A 22,269-nucleotide genomic window follows, 5' to 3' on the forward strand; every position below is an offset into this window, starting at 1 on the left:
AAAGTGAACAGATCTCACTGGGGTGCTCTCCTTTGGGAAATGTTCACTGGAAAGTGTAGGGATAGACTCCTCACACTCTCTGGAAAAGATGCAGAATCTTATGACCTCATGAAGGGTACCCTGATTGAGGGCTTTGGATTCTCCACTGAGGAGTACAAGATTAGGTTCAGGGGGGCTCAAAAATCCTCGAGCCAGACCTGGGTTGACTTTGTTGACTACTCAGTGAAAACACTAGATGGTTGGATTCAAGGCAGTGGTGTAAGTAATTATGATGGGCTGTACAATTTATTTGTGAAAGAACACCTGTTAAGTAATTGTTTCAATGATAAACTGCATCAGCATCTGGTAGACCTAGGACCAATTTCTCCCCAAGAATTGGGAAAGAAGGCGGACCATTGGGTCAAGACAAGGGTGTCCAAGACTTCAACAGGGGGTGACCAAAAGAAAGGGGTCACAAAGACTCCCCAGGGGAAGGGTGATGAGACAACCAAAACTAAAAATAGTAAAGAGTCTTCTACAGTGTAAGGAAATGCCTCCTTGGCATGGTTGCCCCCTGACTTTTTGCCTTTGCTGATGCTATGTTTACAATTGAAAGTGTACTGAGGCCTGCTAACCAGGCCCCAGCACCAGTGTTCTTTCCCTAACCTGTACTTTTGTATCCACAATTGGCAGACCCTGGCATCCAGATAAGTCCCTTGTAACTGGTACTTCTAGTACCAAGGGCCCTGATGCCAAGGAAGGTCTCTAAGGGCTGCAGCATGTCTTATGCCACCCTGGAGACCTCTCACTCAGCACAGACACACTGCTTGCCAGCTTGTGTGTGCTAGTGAGGACAAAACGAGTAAGTCGACATGGCACTCCCCTCAGGGTGCCATGCCAGCCTCTCACTGCCTATGCAGTATAGGTAAGCCACCCCTCTAGCAGGCCTTACAGCCCTAAGGCAGGGTGCACTATACCATAGGTGAGGGTACCAGTGCATGAGCATGGTACCCCTACAGTGTCTAAACAAAACCTTAGACATTGTAAGTGCAGGGTAGCCATAAGAGTATATGGTCTGGGAGTCTGTCAAACACGAACTCCACAGCACCATAATGGCTACACTGAAAACTGGGAAGTTTGGTATCAAACTTCTCAGCACAATAAATGCACACTGATGCCAGTGTACATTTTATTGTAAAATACACCACAGAGGGCACCTTAGAGGTGCCCCCTGAAACTTAACCGACTATCTGTGTAGGCTGACTAGTTTTAGCAGCCTGCCACAAACCGAGACATGTTGCTGGCCCCATGGGGAGAGTGCCTTTGTCACTCTGAGGCCAGTAACAAAGCCTGCACTGGGTGGAGATGCTAACACCTCTCCCAGGCAGGAATTGTCACACCTGGCGGTGAGCCTCAAAGGCTCACCTCCTTTGTGCCAACCCAGCAGGACACTCCAGCTAGTGGAGTTGCCCGCCCCCTCCGGCCAGGCCCCACTTTTGGCGGCAAGGCCGGAGAAAATAATGAGAAAAACAAGGAGGAGTCACTGGCCAGTCAGGACAGCCCCTAAGGTGTCCTGAGCTGAAGTGACTCTAACTTTTAGAAATCCTCCATCTTGCAGATGGAGGATTCCCCCAATAGGGTTAGGATTGTGACCCCCTCCCCTTGGGAGGAGGCACAAAGAGGGTGTACCCACCCTCAGGGCTAGTAGCCATTGGCTACTAACCTCCCAGACCTAAACACGCCCTTAAATTTAGTATTTAAGGGCTACCCTGAACCCTAGAAAATCAGATTCCTGCAACTACAAGAAGAAGGACTGCCTAGCTGAAAAACCCCTGCAGAGGAAGACCAGAAGACGACAACTGCCTTGGCTCCAGAAACTCACCGGCCTGTCTCCTGCCTTCCAAAGATCCTGCTCCAGCGACGCCTTCCAAAGGGACCAGCGACCTCGACATCCTCTGAGGACTGCCCCTGCTTCGAAAAGACAAGAAACTCCCGAGGACAGCGGACCTGCTCCAAGGAAAGCTGCAACTTTGTTTCCAGCAGCTTTGAAAGAACCCTGCAAGCTCCCCGCAAGAAGCGTGAGACTTGCAACACTGCACCCGGCGACCCCGATTCGGCTGGTGGAGATCCGACATTTCAGGAGGGACCCCAGGACTACTCTGATACTGTGAGTACCAAAACCTGTCCCCCCTGAGCCCCCACAGCGCCGCCTGCAGAGGGAATCCCGAGGCTTCCCCTGACCGCGACTCTTTGAATCCAAAGTCCCGACACCTGGGAGAGACCCTGCACCCGCAGCCCCCAGGACCTGAAGGACCGGACTTTCACTGGAGGAGTGACCCCCAGGAGTCCCTCTCCCTCGATCAAGTGGAGGTTTCCCCGAGGAACCCCCCCCCTTGCCTGCCTGCAGCGCTGAAGAGATCCCGAGATCTCTCATAGACTAACATTGCGAACCCGACGCCTGTTCCTACACTGCACCCGGCCGCCCCCGCGCTGCTGAGGGTGAAATCTCTGTGTGGGCTTGTGTCCCCCCCGGTGCCCTACAAAACCCCCCTGGTCTGCCCTCCGAAGACGCGGGTACTTACCTGCAAGCAGACCGGAACCGGGGCACCCCCTTCTCTCCATTCTAGCCTATGTGTTTTGGGCACCACTTTGAACTCTGCACCTGACCGGCCCTGAGCTGCTGGTGTGGTGACTTTGGGGTTGCTCTGAACCCCCAACGGTGGGCTACCTTGGACCAAGAACTGAACCCTGTAAGTGTCTTACTTACCTGGTAAAACTAACAAAAACTTACCTCCCCCAGGAACTGTGAAAATTGCACTAAGTGTCCACTTTTAAAACAGCTATTTGTGAATAACTTGAAAAGTATACATGCAATTTTGATGATTTGAAGTTCCTAAAGTACTTACCTGCAATACCTTTCGAATGAGATATTACATGTAGAATTTGAACCTGTGGTTCTTAAAATAAACTAAGAAAAGATATTTTTCTATACAAAAACCTATTGGCTGGATTTGTCTCTGAGTGTGTGTACCTCATTTATTGTCTATGTGTATGTACAACAAATGCTTAACACTACTCCTTGGATAAGCCTACTGCTCGACCACACTACCACAAAATAGAGCATTAGTATTATCTCTTTTTGCCACTATCTTACCTCTAAGGGGAACCCTTGGACTCTGTGCATACTATTCCTTACTTTGAAATAGTGCATACAGAGCCAACTTCCTACAGTATACCTTTATTTTCTTTTCCTTAAAAGTAGCATCAGCTTATTTTTGGCAAGTATGTTTAGTTCAAAGGGATTGCGTGTAGCCTTTCTGTGAAAATAATTAGTATATTTTTTTCTCATAAAGAGAAACTAAAATAACAAAGGCTCATCAACACCACTTAAGTTATAATACGTTTTCAGCTGTGACTTTAAAGAAGCGCTTCAATGCCCCACATAAAATGTTACAATGCAATGTAATCATAGGGGGTTTAACGTTACATACAACTTACTCTTATACCTTAAAATTCTGTTGTGCCTCAAATCTCTAAATTCTTACAGCACTCAAATCTTAATACTGTACCCATGACCAATATTCCCTGGTCACTAACTGTGTCTGAGAATTGACAAAAACATAGCAGGGGCATGTCTCAACATGCAGATATGCCCTCACATGTAATTTAATGCATCCTGGCTTAGAGCTGTAAGACCTGCTTGAGGGATGACTTACATGTATGGCATGCAGTGTTGGGGGGGGGAGGAGGGTAGGGACCTGGCACACAGACTATGGGCCATGTTGTGTTTTCAGTTTTGTCTGCACCAAGACACACAACCTGCAATGGAAGCCTGTCCTGTGCTTGGTGAGGGGTCAGTGAGGGTGGCACAATTTTTGTTGCAGCCCTTGGGGACCTCCTTTAGTACCTTAGGACCTAGGTACCAGGGGTACCATTTACTAGGGACTTACAGAGGGTGCTAAAGGTTTTGCCAATTTGGGAATCAACTGTACAGTTTAGGGAAAAAGCCTGGGGCTGGGGACCTAGTTACCAGGAACCCAGTGCACTTTCAGTCGAAATCTCATCATGTACCAGTCAAAAAGTGAGGGGGGGGAGGGGGGCGAGGAGAATTGGTGAGGAACCATGTCAAAAAGAAGTACTTTCCTGTACCTGTGATTTCGGGGCACCCATACTCCCTGAATGTAATTGCTGCTCCATGACGACCGGCAGAGAGATTTAAAGTATAGGGGCACAAGCCTTTTACTTGGTCACCTGTAGGGTGACCTCCATTTAAAAAAAAAAAAAAAAAAAAAAGAGAGAGGAAAAAAAAAAAAAGTCAAACTTGTCCTAGTACCTCGAGTCACTTGCCTTCATTATGTCCGCGACATTTATGAAATTAGAATTTCTATATGAAATATACGTGGTCAGTAAGGAGAGTGGTGAAATGTGAGGTTTTTTTTTGGACTGACTGTGTGCGCTATACTAAATGGTGGTCTTCTTGTATTTGAGCTGTTGATGTCCATCTCCGCCATCCCTGCCTTTCCCATGCCCCTGCTTTTTCTGAAACCCATGTGCATCGTGGGTAGAGGAGGTTTCTAGCCAGAAAAATGAAGACCGGATATTTCTCTGATTTTTTACAAAAATCTTTTTCTTAATTGTAGCTGACACACTGGCAACCTATACTGACCCCAAGAGAGGTGGTTGTGTTCTACCGAACACCAGTAATTAGTTTGGTCTTTCGTCTGCATCTGGATATAGAGGCCTGTGCACCATTCTAGGTATTGAGAAGATGCCAGACCTGATGAGCAATTCTGTGTGGTTGCCATTCTGCAGCTAGACTTGCCTGAGTCTTGGAAGCTGTTGCTGCTGTGACCTGGGGGGAGAAGGTATATAGAATATCTCAGATAAGGTTTTAAGCACACAATGAAATATTATGAATGCCTGTGTAATGATGAAGAATGAACTCCCTTTGTAAGTGGAAAGAAAATTAAATTTTTCAACCTAGAAACAACAAATAATACCTTTTAATTAAAGATAAAAAGTTGAGTTATGATGAGCCAAAGAGTACTGTTAATCCTTCCTCCGTAATGTGAAATGTTTAAGAAATGTAGCAGAAAAGTAGTGTGCAGATTTCTTGACAATTAATCTGAGCAGGAGGATTTATCTCACTGCCAAGGAGCTGTGGTACTTGGGCAAGAAGAAAAGGCCTGTACCACTCTTGACTGACTAGAATGACCTCTGTGGGTAATGCTCCAGAGGCTGTGCTTATCCAAGAGCTGCATGGTCTGCAAAACCCTGCTATCCACTGTCAAGCAAGAAGTACCAAGGGCTTTGTCTGGTTTAAGGAGTGCTACTCCATTGCCTTCAGATACTGAGGTCTGAACCTGTGCACATAAGTTGCCTGTATCCTTCTCCCCTATTCAGCAACAGAGGGATTAGGATGCAGTAACTGTTCTCCCTCCTGCCCCTGCCCCCTAAATAATTAGGTCTTAAGTTGCTGTCTGGAGGTGGTCACCGTTCTAGAATGTTAAAATTCCTTTTAGCTTTTAGATATATGGGGGAATCATTTTTTATATAAATAAACAAAACTTGAATTAAATTGCTTTCTGAGAAATCTGTTAACTATCTCTGCTTAGTAAAACCAAAAAAAATCACCATCATTTTCAGGAGTCACTCTCTAAAAACTGGGACAAAAGCTAAGTTTCCCTAAGTCTGCACAGCTGGTGAAAAACCAGGAGTGTCCTGGTAAATATGATTACATTTTTACATGTCGTATCTTTAAATACGAAGCACCCTAGCTTATGGGCTACAAGACCTACATAGGGGGTGACATCAATATTTAAAGGGGCAGTTGTGACCTACTAAAAGATTTTTTAGACTGATTGTAGCAGTGTAAACACTTCAGTTTTACCATTCAAAATAAGAAAAATGTGGGGTAACCACATAGAAACGATGGAATTCCTACACTAATGATAATCACATTGTAAGGAAATGCCTCCTTGGCATGGTTACCCCCTGACTTTTTGCCTTTGCTGATGCTAAGTTATGATTTGAAAGTGTGCTGGGACTCTGCTAACGAGGCCCCAGCACCAGTGTTCTTTCCCTAAACTGTACCCTTGTCTACACAGTTGGCACAACCCTGGCACCCAGGTAAGTACTTTGTAACTGGTACCCCTGGTACCAAGGGCCCTGATGCCAGGGAATGTCTCTAAGGGCTGCAGCATATCTATTGCCACCCTAGAGACCCCTCACTCAGCACATGCACACTGCTTCACAGCTTGTGTGTGCTGGTGGCAAGAAAATGACTAAGTCGACATGGCACTCCCCTCAGAGTACCATGCCTACCTCACACTGTCTGTGGCATAGGTAAGTCACCCCTCTAGCAGGCCTTTCAGCCCTAAGGCAGGGTGCACTATACCACAGGTGAGGGCATATATGCATGAGCACTATGCCCCTACAGTGTCTAAGTAAAACCTTAGACATTGTAAGTGCAGGGTAGCCATAAGAGTATATGGTCTGGGAGTTTGGCAAACACGAACGCCACAGTCCCATAATGGCTACACTGAAAACTGGGAAGTTTGGTATCAAACATCTCAGCACAATAAATGCACACTGATGCCAGTGTGCAATTTATTGTAAAATACACCCAGAGGGCATCTTAGAGATGCCCCCTGAAAACATACCCGACTTCCAATGTAAGCTGACTAGTTTTTGCCAGCCTGCCACACACCAGACATGTTGCTGGCCACATGGGGAGAGTGCCTTTGTCACTCTGTGGCCAGGAACAAAGCCTGTACTGGGTGGAGGTGCTTCTCACCTCCCCCTGCAGGAACTGTAACACCTGGTGGTGAGCCTCAAAGGCTCACCCCTTTTGTTACAGCGCCCCAGGGCATCCCAGCTAGTGGAGATGCCCGCCCCTCTGGCCACTGCCCCCACTTTTGGCGGCAAGGCTGGAGGAGATAATGAGAAAAACAGGGAGGAGTCACCCACCAGTCAGAACAGCCCCTACGGTGCCCTGAGCTGAGGTGACCCTTACTTTTAGAAATCTTCCATCTTGTAGAAGGAGGATTCCCCCAAGAGAATTAGAGATGTGCCCCTGTCCCAACAGGGAGGAGGCACAAAGAGGGTGTACCCACCCTCAGGGCCATAGCCATTGGCTACTGCCCTCCCAGACCTAAACACACCCCTAAATTCACTATTTAGGGGCCCCCAGAACCTAGGTGTAAGGAAATGCCTCCTTGGCATGGTTACCCCCTGACTTTTTGCCTTTGCTGATGCTATGTTTTGAATTGAAAGTGTGCTGAGGCCTGCTAACCAGGCCCCAGCACCAGTGTTCTTTCCCTAACCTGTACTTTTGATTCCACAATTGGCACACCCTGGCACCCAGATAAGTCCCTTGTAACTGGTACCCCTGGTACCAAGGGCCCTGATGCCAGGGAAGGTCTCTAAGGGCTGCAGCATGTATTATGCCACCCTAGAGACCCCTCACTCAGCACAGACACACTGCTTACCAGCTTGTGTGTGCTAGTGAGAACAAAATGAGTAAGTCGACATGGCACTCCCCTCAGGGTGCCATGCCAGCCTCTCACTGCCTATGCAGTATAGGTAAGACACCCCTCTAGCAGGCCTTACAGCCCTAAGGCAGGGTGCACTATACCATAGGTGAGGGTACCAGTGCATGAGCACTGTTCCCCTACAGTGTCTAAGCAAAACCTTAGACATTGTAAGTGCAGGGTAGCCATAAGAGTATATGGTCTGGGAGTCTGTTTTACACGAACTCCACAGCACCATAATGGCTACACTGAAAACTGGGAAGTTTGGTATCAAACTTCTCAGCACAATAAATGCACACTGATGCCAGTGTACATTTTATTGTAAAATACACCACAGAGGGCACCTTAGAGGTGCCCCCTGAAACTTAACCGACTATCTGTGTAGGCTGACTGGTTCCAGCAGCCTGCCACACTAGAGACATGTTGCTGGCCCCATGGGGAGAGTGCCTTTGTCACTCTGAGGCCAGTAACAAAGCCTGCACTGGGTGGAGATGCTAACACCTCCCCCAGGCAGAAGCTGTAACACCTGGCGGTGAGCCTCAAAGGCTCACCCCTTTGTCACAGCACCGCAGGACACTCCAGCTAGTGGAGTTGCCCGTCCCCTCCGGCCCCGGCCCCCACTTTTGGAGGCAAGGCCGGAGAAAATAATGAGAATAACAAGGAGTCGTCACTGGCCAGTCAGGACAGCCCCTAAGGTGTCCTGAGCTGAAGTGACTCTAACTTTTAGAAATCCTCCATCTTGCAGATGGAGGATTCCCCCAATAGGATTAGGGATGTGACCCCCTCCCCTTGGGAGGAGGCACAAAGAGGGTGTACTCACCCTCAGGGCTAGTAGCCATTGGCTACTAACCCCCCAGACCTAAACACGCCCTTAAATTTAGTATTTAAGGGCTCTCCCTGAACCTAGAAACTAGATTCCTGCAGCAACAAGAAGGACTGCCTAGCTGAAAACCCCTGCAGAGGAAGACCAGAAGACAACAACTGCCTTGGCTCCAGAAACTCACTGGCCTGTCTCCTGCCTTCCAAAGAACTCTGCTCCAGCGACGCCTTCCAAAGGGACCAGCGACCTCTGAATCCTCTGAGGACTGCCCTGCTTCGACGACAAGAAACTCCCGAGGACAGCGGACCTGCTCCAAAAAGACTGCAACTTTATCCAAAGGAGCAGCTTTAAAGAACCCTGCAATCTCCCTGCAAGAAGCGTGAGACTTGCAACACTGCACCCGGCGACCCCGACTCGGCTGGTGGAGAACCAACACCTCAGGGAGGACCCCCGGACTACTCTACGACTGTGAGTACCAAAACCTGTCCCCCCTGAGCCCCCACAGCGCCGCTTGCAGAGGGAATCCCGAGGCTTCCCCTGACCGCGACTCTCTGAAACCTAAGTCCCGACGCCTGGAAAAGACCCTGCACCCGCAGCCCCCAGGACCTGAAGGACCGGACTTTCACTGCAGAAGTGACCCCCAGGAGTCCCTCTCCCTTGCCCAAGTGGAGGTTTCCCCGAGGAAGCCCCCCCTTGCCTGCCTGCAGCGCTGAAGAGATCCCTTGATCTCTCATTGACCTCCATTGCGAACCCGACGCTTGTTCTAACACTGCACCCGGCCGCCCCCGCGCTGCTGAGGGTGAAATTTCTGTGTGGGCTTGTGTCCCCCCCGGTGCCCTACAAAACCCCCCTGGTCTGCCCTCCGAAGACGCGGGTACTTACCTGCTGGCAGACTGGAACCGGGGCACCCCCTTCTCTCCATTGAAGCCTATGCGTTTTGGGCACCACTTTGAACTCTGCACCTGACCGGCCCTGAGCTGCTGGTGTGGTAACTTTGGGGTTGCTCTGAACCCCCAACGGTGGGCTACCTTGGACCAAGAACTGAACCCTGTAAGTGTCGTACTTATCTGGTAAAACTAACAAAAACTTACCTCCCTCAGGAACTGTGAAAATTGCACTAAGTGTCCACTTTTAAAATAGCTATTTGTGAATAACTTGAAAAGTATACATGCAATTGAAATGATTCAAAGTTCCTAATGTACTTACCTGCAATACCTTTCAAACAAGATATTACATGTTAAATTTGAACCTGTGGTTCTTAAAATAAACTAAGAAAAGATATTTTTCCATACAAAACCTATTGGCTGGATTTGTCTCTGAGTGTGTGTACCTCATTTATTGTCTGTGTATGTACAACAAATGCTTAACACTACTCCTTGGATAAGCCTACTGCTCGACCACACTACCACAAAATAGAGCATTAGTATTATCTATTTTTACCACTATTTTACCTCTAAGGGGAACCCTTGGACTCTGTGCATGCTATTCCTTACTTTGAAATAGCACATACAGAGCCAACTTCCTACAACTTACCTGCAATACCTTTCAAAAGAGCTATTACATGTAAAATTTGAACCTGTGGTTCTTAAAATAAACTAAGAAAATATATTTTTCTATAACAAAACCTATTGGCTGGATTTGTCTCTGAGTGTGTGTACCTCATTTATTGTCTATGTGTATGTACAACAAATGCTTAACACTACTCCTTGGATAAGCCTACTGCTCGACCACACTACCACAAAATAGAGCATTAGTATTATCTCTTTTTACCACTATTTTACCTCTAAGGGGAACCCTTGGACTCTGTGCATGCTATTCCTTACTTTGAAATAGCACATACAGAGCCAACTTCCTACACTAGGAAACTAGATTCCTGCGACCTTAACAAGGACTGCTGACCTGAAGCCCTGCAGTGAAGACTGAGACAACTGCTTTGGCCCCAGCCCTACCAGCCTGTCTCCCAACTTCGAAGAAAACTGCAACAGCGACGCATCCAACAGGGACCAGTGACCTCTGAAGTCTCGGAGGACTGCCCTGCAACCAAGGACCAAGAAACTCCCGAGAACAGCGGCCCTGTTCAACAATATGCAACTTTCTGCAACAAAGAAACAACTTTAAAGACTTCATGTTTTCCCAACGCAAGCGTGAGACTTTCCACTCTGCACCCGACGCCCCCGGCTCGACCTGTGGAAAACCAACACCTCAGGGAGGACTCCCTGGCGACTGCGAGCCCGTGAGTAACCAGAGGCTCCCCCTGACGCGACTGCCTGTAACAAGGGACCTGACTCCTGGAACCAACATTGCACCCGCAGCCCCCAGGACCTGACGGAACCGAACTCCAGTGCAGGAGCGACCCCCAGGCGACCCTAGCCCAGGTGGTGGCTACCCTGAGGAGCACCCCCCTGTGCCTGTCTGCATCATTAAAAGACCCCCGGGTCTCCCCATTGCTTTCAATACAAAACCTGATGCCTGTTTGCACTCTGCACCTGGCCACCCCTGTGCCGCTGAGGGTGTACTTTCTGTGCCTGCTTGTGTGTTCCCCTGCCCCCCCCCCCCCTCCCCCACCCCTGGTGCCCTACAAAACCCCCCTGGTCTGCCCCCCGAGGACGCAGGCACTTTCCTGCTGGCAGACTGGAACCGGGGCACCCCTGTTACCATTGAAGCCTATGTGTTTTGGGCACCTCTTTGACCTCTGCACCTGACCGGCCCTGAGCTGCTGGTGTGGTAACTTTGGGGTTGCCTTGAACCCCCAGTGGTGTGCTACCTTGGACCCAACTTTGAACCCTGTGTTTTACTTACCTGTGAACTTAACATTTACTTACCTCCCCCAGACTGTTGATTTTTGCACTGTCCACTTTTAAAATAGCTGTAAGGAAATGCCTCCTTGGCATGGTTACCCCCTGACTTTTTGCCTTTGCTGATGCCAAGATATGATTTGAAAGTGTGCTGAGGCCTGCTAACCAGGCCCCAGCACCAGTGTTCTTTCCCGAACCTGTGCCTTTGTCTCCACAATTGGCACACCCTGACATCCAGGTAAGTCCCTTGTAACTGGTACCAAGGGCCCTGATGCCAGGGAAGGTCTCTAAGGGCTGCAGCATGTCTTATGCCACCCTGGGGACCCCTCACTCAGCACAGACACACTGCTTGCCAGCTTGTGTGTGCTGGTGGGGAGAAAATGACTAAGTCGACATGGCACTCCCCTCAGGGTGCCATGCCAACCTCACACTGCCTATGGCATAGATAAGTCACCCCTCTAGCAGGCCTTACAGCCCTAAGGCAGGGTGCACTATACCATAGGTGAGGGCATAGGTGCATGAGCACTATGCCCCTACAGTGTCTAAGCAAAACGTTAGACATTGTAAATGCAGGGTAGCCATAAGAGTATATGGTCTGGGAGTCTGTCATACACGAACTCCACAGCACCATAATGGCTACACTGACAACTGGGAAGTTTGGTATCAAACTTCTCAGCACAATAAATGCACACTGATGCCAGTGTACATTTTATTGTGAAATACACCCCAGAGGGCATCTTAGAGATGCCCCCTGAAAACATACCCGACTTCCAGTGTGGGCTGACTAGTTTTACCAGCCTGCCATACACCAGACATGTTGCTGGCCACATGGGCAGAGTGCCTTTGTCACTCTGTGGCTAGTAACAAAGCCTGTACTGGGTGGAGGTGTTTCTCACCTCCCCCTGCAGGAACTGTAACACCTGGTGGTGAGCCTCAAAGGCTCACCCCTTTTGTTACAGCGCCCCAGGGCACTCCAGCTAGTGGAGATGCCCGCCCCCTCCGGTCACGGCCCCACTTTTGGCGGCAAGGCCAGGGGAGATAATGAGAAAAACAAGGAGTCACCACTGGCCAGTCAGGACAGCCCCTAAGGTGTCCTGAGCTGAGGTGACTCGGACTTTTAGAAATCCTCCATTTTGCAGATGGAGGATTCCCCCAATAGGATTTGGGATGTGCCCCCCTCTCCTCAGAGAGGAGGCACAAAGAGGGTGTAGCCACCCTCCGGGCTAGTAGCCATTGGCTACTAACCCCCCAGACCTAAACACACCCCTAAATTGAGTATTTAGGGGATCCCAGAACCTAGCAAGATAGATTCCTGCAACCTGAAGACGAAGGACTACTGACCTGAAAGCCCTGCACAGAAGACAGAGACACCAACTGCTTTGGCCCCAGCCCTACCGGCCTGTCTACCCACTTCAAGAAAAACTGCAACAGCAACGCGTTCCACAGGGTCCAGCGACCTCTGAAGCCTCAGAGGACTACCCTGCATCTAAAAGGACCAAGAAATCCCGAGGACAGCGGCTCTGCTCCAAAGAAGAAACATCTTTGCAGCAAAGAAGCAACTTTTAAAAACAAGACGTTTCCCGCTGGAAGCGTGAGGCTTTGCACTCTGCACCCGACGCCCCCAGCTCGACCTGCGGAGAAACACTACAGGGAGGACTCCCCGGCGACTACGACCCTGTGAGTAGCCAGAGTTGACCCCCCTGACTCCCCCCAAGCGACGCCTGCAGAGGGAATCCCGAGGCTCCCCCTGACCGCGACTGCCTGCTTCTAAGAACCCGACGCCTGGTAAAGACACTGCACCCGCGGCCCCCAGGACCTGAAGGATCCGACCTCCAGTGCAGAAGGGACCCCCCCCCAGGTGGCCCTCTCCCTTGCCCAGGTGGTGGCTACCCCGAGGAGCCAACCCCCAATTGCTGCCTGCTTCGCTGAAGAGGCCCCTGGGTCTCCCATTGAACTCCATTGCAAACCAGATGCCTGTTTGCACTCTGCACCCGGCTGGCCCTGTGCCGCTGAGGGTGTACTTCTTGTGCAAACTTGTGCCCCCCCCCCCCCCCCCCCCGGGTGCCCTACAAAATCCCCCTGGTCTGCCCTCCGAAGACGCGGTTACTTACGTGCTGGCAGACTGGAACCGGGGCACCCCCTTCTCCATTGAAGCCTGTGTGTTTTGGACACCACTCTGACCTTAAAATAAACTAAGAAAATATATTTTTTCTATACAAAAACCTATTGGCCTGGAATTGTCTGAGTGTGTGTTCCTCATTTATTGCCTGTGTGTGTACAACAAATGCTTAACACTACCCTCTGATAAGCCTACTGCTCGACCACACTACCACAAAATAGAGCATTAGAATTATCTTTTTGCCACTATCTTACCTTTAAGGGGAACCCTTGGACTCTGTGCATGCTATTTCTTACTTTGAAATAGTACATAGAGAGCCAACTTCCTACAATAGCTTATTGCCGTTTTTGTCAAAACTGTACATGCTATTGTGACTATTCAAAGTTCCTAGAATACCTGAGTAAAATACCTTTTGTAAGGAAATGCCTCCTTGGCATGGTTGCCCCCTGACTTTTTGCCTTTGCTGATGCTATGTTTACAATTGAAAGTGTGCTGAGGCCTGCTAACCAGGCCCCAGCACCAGTGTTCTTTCCCTAACCTGTACTTTTGTATCCACAATTGGCAGACCCTGGCATCCAGATAAGTCCCTTGTAACTGGTACTTCTAGTACCAAGGGCCCTGATGCCAAGGAAGGTCTCTAAGGGCTGCAGCATGTCTTATGCCACCCTGGAGACCTCTCACTCAGCACAGACACACTGCTTGCCAGCTTGTGTGTGCTAGTGAGGACAAAACGAGTAAGTCGACATGGCACTCCCCTCAGGGTGCCATGCCAGCCTCTCACTGCCTATGCAGTATAGGTAAGACACCCCTCTAGCAGGCCTTACAGCCCTAAGGCAGGGTGCACTATACCATAGGTGAGGGTACCAGTGCATGAGCATGGTACCCCTACAGTGTCTAAACAAAACCTTAGACATTGTAAGTGCAGGGTAGCCATAAGAGTATATGGTCTGGGAGTTTGTCAAACACGAACTCCACAGCACCATAAGGGCTACACTGAAAACTGGGAAGTTTGGTATCAAACTTCTCAGCACAATAAATGCACACTGATGCCAGTGTACATTTTATTGTAAAATACACCCCAGAGGGCACCTTAGAGGTGCCCCCTGAAACTTAACCAACTGTCTGTGTAGGCTGACTAGTTCCAGCAGCCTGCCACACCAGAGACATGTTGCTGGCCCCATGGGGAGAGTGCCTTTGTCACTCTGAGGCCAGTAACAAAGCCTGCACTGGGTGGAGATGCTAACACCTCCCCCAGGCAGGAGCTGTAACACCTGGCGGTGAGCCTCAAAGGCTCACCCCTTTGTCACAGCCCAGCAGGGCACTCCAGCTTAGTGGAGTTGCCCGCCCCCTCCGGCCACGGCCCCCACTTTTGGCGGCAAGGCTGGAGGGAACAAAGAAAGCAACAAGGAGGAGTCACTGGCCAGTCAGGACAGCCCCTAAGGTGTCCTGAGCTGAGGTGACTCTGACTTTTAGAAATCCTCCATCTTGCAGATGGAGGATTCCCCCAATAGGGTTAGGATTGTGACCCCCTCCCCTTGGGAGGAGGCACAAAGAGGGTGTACCCACCCTCAGGGCTAGTAGCCATTGGCTACTAACCCCCCAGACCTAAACACGCCCTTAAATTTAGTATTTAAGGGCTACCCTGAACCCTAGAAAATTAGATTCCTGCAACTACAAGAAGGAGGACTGCCTAGCTGAAAACCCCTGCAGAGGAAGACCAGAAGACGACAACTGCCTTGGCTCCAGAAACTCACCGGCCTGTCTCCTGCCTTCCAAAGATCCTGCTCCAGCGACGCCTTCCAAAGGGACCAGCGACCTCGACATCCTCTGAGGACTGCCCCTGCTTCGAAAAGACAAGAAACTCCCGAGGACAGCGGACCTGCTCCAAGAAAAGCTGCAACTTTGTTTCCAGCAGCTTTAAAGAACTCTGCAAGCTCCCCGCAAGAAGCGTGAGACTTGCAACACTGCACCCGGCGACCCCGACTCGGCTGGTGGCGATCCAACACCTCAGGAGGGACCCCAGGACTACTCTAAGACTGTGAGTACAAAAACCTGTCCCCCCTGAGCCCCCACAGCGCCGCCTGCAGAGGGAATCCCGAGGCTTCCCCTGACCGCGACTCTTTGAATCCTAAGTCCCGACACCTGGGAGAGACCCTGCACCCGCAGCCCCCAGGACCTGAAGGACCGGACTTTCACTGGAGGAGTGACCCCCAGGAGTCCCTCTCCCTTGATCAAGTGGAGGTTTCCCTGAGGAACCCCCCCCCTTGCCTGCCTGCAGCGCTGAAGAGATCCCTAGATCTCCCATTGACTTCCATTACAAACCCGACGCTTGTTTCTACACTGCACCCGGCCGCCCCCGCGCTGCTGAGGGTGAAATTTCTGTGTGGGCTTGTGTCCCCCCCGGTGCCCTACAAAACCCCCCTGGTCTGCCCTCCGAAGACGCGGGTACTTACCTGCAAGCAGACCGGAACCGGGGCACCCCCTTCTCTCCATTCTAGCCTATGTGTTTTGGGCACCACTTTGAACTCTGCACCTGACCGGCCCTGAGCTGCTGGTGTGGTGACTTTGGGGTTGCTCTGAACCCCCAACGGTGGGCTACCTTGGACCAAGAACTAAGCCCTGTAAGTGTCTTACTTACCTGGTTAATCTAACAAATACTTACCTCCCCTAGGAACTGTGAAAATTGCACTAAGTGTCCACTTTTAAAACCGCTATTTGTGAATAACTTGAAAAGTATACATGCAATTTTGATGATTTGAAGTTCCTAAAGTACTTACCTGCAATACCTTTTGAATGAGATATTACATGTAGAATTTGAACCTGTGGTTCTTAAAATAAACTAAGAAAAGATATTTTTCTATATAAAAACCTATTGGCTGGATTTGTCTGAGTGTGTGTACCTCATTTATTGTCTATGTGTATGTACAACAAATGCTTAACACTACTCCTTGGATAAGCCTACTGCTCGACCACACTACCACAAAATAGAGCATTAGTATTATCTATTTTTACCACTATTTTACCTCTAAGGGGAACCCTTGGACTCTGTGCATGCTATTCCTTACTTTGAAATAGCACATACAGAGCCAACTTCCTACACCTTTCATTTGAAGTATTACTTGTAAATCTTGAACCTGTGGTTCTTAAACTAAGAAAATAGATTTTTCTATATTAAAACCTATTGGCCTGGAATAAGTCTTTCAGTGTGTGTTCCTTATTTATTGCCTGTGTGTGTACAACAAATGCTTAACACTACCCTGTGATAAGCCTACTGCTCGACCACACTACCACAAAATAGAGCATTGGAATTATCTCTCTTTACCACTATCTTACCTCTAAGGGGAACCCTTGGACTCTGTGCACACTATTTCTTACTTCGAAATAGTATAAACAGAGACAACTTCCTACACACATTTCATGTGTTAAAGGCTCATTTGATGAATTATTAGACAAAAAGTTTGTACTTTTGTGTTTGCTAGTAATTTTAATAAGGACATGTTTAATGATATTTGAGCAAGATGAGTACATTTATCGTTTTGCATTGCACCATATTGTCCAATGTATGGGTTTACTACAGATGCATGCTCCATCAAAAAGTCATAAAGTATACATGGGAATTTATAAGTGGTCTCATTTTGAGCAGTCTGCACCAAATGTTATTACAGTTCATTAAGTGATTAAACTAATTTTGGCACAGGTGGCAGTAAAGAGGCACCTCTGAAGAGAAATTCATACATTTTCCCTACTGGATTTGTGTGTGTTGTAGCACAGATGAAGATAATATCTATCAGTTTGCCAAGGGAAGCACAGGATCCGTGTCTTGTGCCTAACCCCCATTTACTTTCAAGTTCTCAGGGTGCATATGAGTTTGAAACTTAGAAATGCAGTAATGTCGTCAGCATGTTCTCCATGAGCAACGGTTAGGCTTGATAGGACATTCCATTGTAGCCTTCACTATGTAATCTAAAGAGCGTATTGTAAGCAACTGAAGGAAAGAAAACTGTAGTGGCCTCTGTATGAGATACTGCCTAATAACAGTTAATTAGGCAGGATTGTGTTAAATTAGTTTTTGACCAGACTTTATCTACTTCTAAGTATTTTTAGTAGGAGGTCTCCACGGCAAAACATACATCAGAAGACGGTTGGAGGTGTTCCAGACAAGGACTGTGTCCCTCTCACATAGTCTACTTGTGCAGTTTGACATGATTACCTCTTGGTGCCTCTGAAAAGGAGGACATTGGGTTCCTGCTAACCAGGCTCCTAGTGCCAGTGTTCCTTCCTCAAAAACAAGACCACTGGTCACCTTATCCCCCAAGTGGCCAGGCCTTTAGCATCTAAGTCCCTAGTAAGTTGTACCTCTGGTTTCTAGGGCTTGGGTACTAAAAAAAAAGGTTCCTAAGAGGTGCAGCTTACCTTGTGCCAATCTAGGGGAGCCAGCTTATAAGAGACTCTCACTGCAGGCTGCGTGACAAGGTGCTCTAAAAAGTGAAAACACAACTTGACACGCTTGTGTGCCATGTTCCCTAACACTACATGTAATATTTGTAACTCTTACAGCCAGGCAGGGTGTACCATATTACATGTGTGGATCTATTTATTTTTTTATTTTTGTGAAAAGGTGGTTTTGTAAAACCCCGTAAAATAACAATCCATCGATTGTTAAATCAATGCATTGTAAATAAAGCACACGTCTTTGATCATGTCCCAATTTTATGTAGTAGTTTTTATTTTCTCCTCTTACTCGAACTCCAGCCAAGCCAACACGTGTTTCGTCTGGGACGTAGCCCAATGACTTCCTCAAGGCTGTAAATAATATGCAATACTGTAACGTATTGCAAAATATCCCTTTTTCCCATTCTTATTAAACCGTGCTCTTCAACTTATAAGTGGAAACCATTGATGTATAAAATTCAAACAAATTACATATCCATGTATTCCAAATACGCATCTCCATGCCAAGTCTGTCTACAAAGACATTCCATCTGTGTACATTATCAGAAACTTATAAAAGCTCTATCCTTTTTCCTCACCCGTTAATCAATAAAAATCTAGTGTTCTTACATACATGCACATGTGGAACTGAGCACAGTCAAAACGGGGACCCTCTTGTGTATAGTCTTTATATTCCAGTAAATATTGAAAACTCCTAAATCGGTACCTTTAATATGTCGGTTGAGATCTGCATTAAAACTCCTCTTTCAATTCAGCCACATCCTATCCTTCTAAGTCAAGCAATTATATTGTATTGTATTGTAATCGTATTTATATAGCGCTTACTACCCCTGACGAGGCGTTGAAGCGCTTTTCGATGAGTAGCACGCTACTTCGGTACCCAACAAGAATTAGTGATGGATTAGTATAATTTAATAAGGAGTACAGTTTTAGTATTATTATGAGTTAATTTGAGTTGCGGATATGAGAGTTTGTTAGTTAGATTGACTGGAGTAATGGAGGGGTGGAGGATGAAAGAAATCCAGAAGTGTTAATTGGGAGTTTATCCTTCATTTACTCAATCCAAAGGCTTGAGATGAATAAAAGGGGAGCGGAGGGGAAAGAGGATGTGGAAGGGTTAGGGAGAGCATAGTAGCAGGGTGAGATGAATGCAGGAGAATTTAGTAGGGTTGTGTGGGAGGTCACAGAGGTAGAGTGAGGTTTGGTGAGTTAGATGTGGAGGTGGAGGGAAGAGCTTAGGCAGAGATATTTAGGAGATGAAAGTGGTCGAAGGGATTTGGGATGAGTCCGAGTGAGAAAGGAGGATAGTTTGATAGAGACATGACCTAAGAGTGAGGAGAAGATAAGTGTGATAAAAAGAGAGCAGAAATTCGTAGATATCTAGTATAACAACCCAAAAAAACCAGGAGCCATGCAATGATCCACAAACATGCCAGGCACAGAAACAACATATACACATACATACACATATGTTCTTCTCAGGATCCTCTACATAAAGAAACCTTAGAGGTTAGAAACTGGGGGTTAACTATTCGTAATCTGTCCTGAGTGTCCACCTGAAACTAATCATTAAAAACTATTCATAGTAATGCTTACCTAATTGTATCCCAATAAGTCAAAATGTCTGCATGTGTGGACCTATCTACAAGAGCAGATATGACCCTGCTATGTTTTTGTCGATTCTTAGACATAGTAAGTGATCAATAAAGCCATTTTAAGTACATGTGATGGGCACTTGTCAATACGAGTTCCCCAGCTACATGATGACTTCACTGAAAAAAGGAATGTTTTGCTACCAAACAGCTCGTATTAAGCCCCACTGATTACAGTGATGGATTTATTAATACATGCATCCAGAGGGCACCTTAGAGGTGCTCCCTGAAAACCTACCAACTACTGCTGTGCTGATTGACTGGTTTCCACTCCGAAGGTGGAGAGCCTCTCCTCACTGCAGCCAGAAACAAAGCCTGCTCTAGAAGGGCCCTTCAGGAAGTTAAGAAGACTGATGAGGACTCCGGAATGCCAAAACCTGACACCGGACAGCACTACTGCATCTGTCCCCACTAGCCCAAGTTGAAGTGGGCCAACTGTGCCAGCGTGGTCCCCATGCCCTCCAGGACGAATCACATCTTGGGTTTGGCAAAAGTGGACTTCCCAGCGTCACCTGCAGCCTCCTTCTGCATGCCCTTTCCAACCGTGCCCTTTCCAACTGCGAGTATCCCCTGCACCGGATGCCAAAAGACACCACTGCACTCAAGCACCACACCCTGAGGAGAAGTGGGCCAACGGTCTCCCTACATGCTCTGGGGTCAATCTCTCCTGTGGGTTCCCCTGAACTAGACCCCCAGTTCCTGCTTGTAGCCTTTTTTTTATTTTATTTTTTAAGACTGGACCGATCTCCATTGAAGTGAATGAAGCACCTGATCCTGTAACACACCTCTGCATCTGGGCACCACAGAGACCCCTGATATGAACTGTTAGTGTTGCCTTTGACCTTGCCCCATACTTACCTTAACTCCAGAAGAACAGTCCTGTATGTCGTTGCTAAAGCGCCCGAATGCAGTGTGTTTCTTTCCCATAGGGTAACATTATGGTACCTGACGCTGAAATGCACCACTGCACCCAAATGCCCCAGTGCCTCCCGAAGTGAGCTGTTGTCGTTGCCTTGGATCTTCCCTATACTTACCTTAACTCCAGAAGAACAGTCCTGTAAGTCACTGAAGAACTCGTATGCAGGATGTCATTCCCCCCCCCCCCCCAAAGAAAATAGGTTAACATTACCACTCCAAAAATTGCTTTGTCAACTTTAGATAACTGTAACAAAAAAAATCACACCTCAAAGTAATTACCTGATTCAGATAATCTTGGTATAGAAATTCATATAAAAGTGTTATTTTTATAAACTGGTGTTGGATTTCTTTGAGCGTATGTTGCACTTATTGCCCATGTGTGTGCAATGCATGCTTAGCACTTTCTCTTATATGCCTAACTGCTCTCTGACACTACCACAAAAGACCATTTGGGTTGTCAATTGTGCCTCTCTAATTCCTTTGGGGTTTGCCTTGACTCTTTGCACAGTGTACCTCATTTTGGTCCACTATATTAAAGAGACGGCTTTCTTCCGCAGCCAGTTATATGGATGCATACATGTGGTATTTGTTGTACAAAGCTAGCCAACATGAAGCCGAGCACTGTACAGGGTCCAAAGGCAAAGACTGTCACTGTGTGATAGAAAGCATAGTTGGTTTGTGGACTTCTACGAAAACAGGATGTCATGTTCTTTGAGAAGGTTAGTCATAAGCTCTCAAGTTGCATTTTCGTGATGGCCTGACACTGTCCTAACTTTTCAATTTTCCACAGCACCTCCGAAACCCTCCATCCTTTAACAGGTGTGAAAAATTCTCAGTTTTCTGAAGATTTCTTGGGATAACCAATAGACTTCTGTGACACAGAAATTTGATTTTAGGAGCTGTTTGCATCTATCCCCTTGTCCCCTCTTCTCATCTGTTTCTCTTTTCTGTTTCTCACTTGGCAGGTTGATATTAGTGCGGTACTGGCATACACAATCGCTGTGAAGGAGGAAGGGGAGCTTGCCCTCATGAAGAAGGCTGCCAGCATTACATCAGATCTTTTTAACAAGTTCTTCAAGGAGCGAGTGATGGAAATTGTGGATGCTGACGAGGTTAGGTTCAATTCTATACTTGGTGGAAACACTGTCAAATACAGACCATAGCAGTGTGCCTGCTTTTGAAAAGTATGGTCTCCAAGTGTACCTTTTGGCTATTGAACTTTTTTGTTCTTAAATATTTGAATGGGTCTCTTATAATTGCCATTTACCTCCTCTTTCTTTCCTTTTTTATGTATTACTGTTTCATAACGTGGCGGTAGCCACTCTGTAGTTAGTTAGGGTTACCGGAGATAGGAATTCCTCTGATGTTTGTCCCTTAGTAACTTTGCACATGTTCGAATCTTCACAATACATTCCAGACCTATTGCATCTATTACATTGGTGAAGGATTGAACGTTTGGTTGTTTTTGGTCAAGGAGGATGGCAAAAAAAAAAAGGGGATCCCAAAACACTTTCACTCCAGTGCGTTTTACATAGACTTTATTTCATGTAGTGGCAATTTCACAGCATGTGCATTAAGCTATGCAAATAATTTGTTTTGCTATTGTAAGTAATTTTATGAAGTGGTTCTCCTCCGTCTTGTCCAGCTCCTTCTCTTCCACCAACACATCCCCCTCCCTCTGGATTTGCACCAGCCAACTCACCACCACAAGGGTCTCATGACTTGGGAGACACGTTAGATGACCCAGATCCGTGGGACATGTATGATCTGGATCCTATTACACTGAATGATCCGGATCTCTACCCAGCTAAACCATCACCACCTAAGGAGTCCACCTCATATCAGCAAGTCATAGCTAGGTCAACAGCATTTCATAATGTACCTGTAAGGAAATGCCTCCGTGGCATGGTTACCCCCTGACTTTTTGCCTTTGCTGATGCTATGTTTACAATTGAAAGTGTGCTGAGGCCTGCTAACCAGGCCCCAGCACCAGTGTTCTTTC

The 22,269-nt window shown here is 47.6% G+C and overlaps 1 protein-coding gene across 1 annotated transcript in view; it reads left to right on the forward strand.

The window, feature by feature from the left end:
- Nucleotides 1–22,269, forward strand: part of SUPT16H (SPT16 homolog, facilitates chromatin remodeling subunit) — a 263,510-nt gene that overhangs the window by 29,418 nt on the left and 211,823 nt on the right. Inside the window, exon 5 of the mRNA XM_069238275.1 lies at nt 21,233–21,379. Within this exon, the coding sequence (XP_069094376.1) occupies nt 21,233–21,379 (147 nt within the window). The remainder of the gene's footprint in view (nt 1–21,232; nt 21,380–22,269) is intronic.

Source organism: Pleurodeles waltl, chromosome 6 (genome assembly GCF_031143425.1).
Source record: "Pleurodeles waltl isolate 20211129_DDA chromosome 6, aPleWal1.hap1.20221129, whole genome shotgun sequence".
NCBI classification, from domain to species: domain Eukaryota; kingdom Metazoa; phylum Chordata; class Amphibia; order Caudata; family Salamandridae; genus Pleurodeles; species Pleurodeles waltl.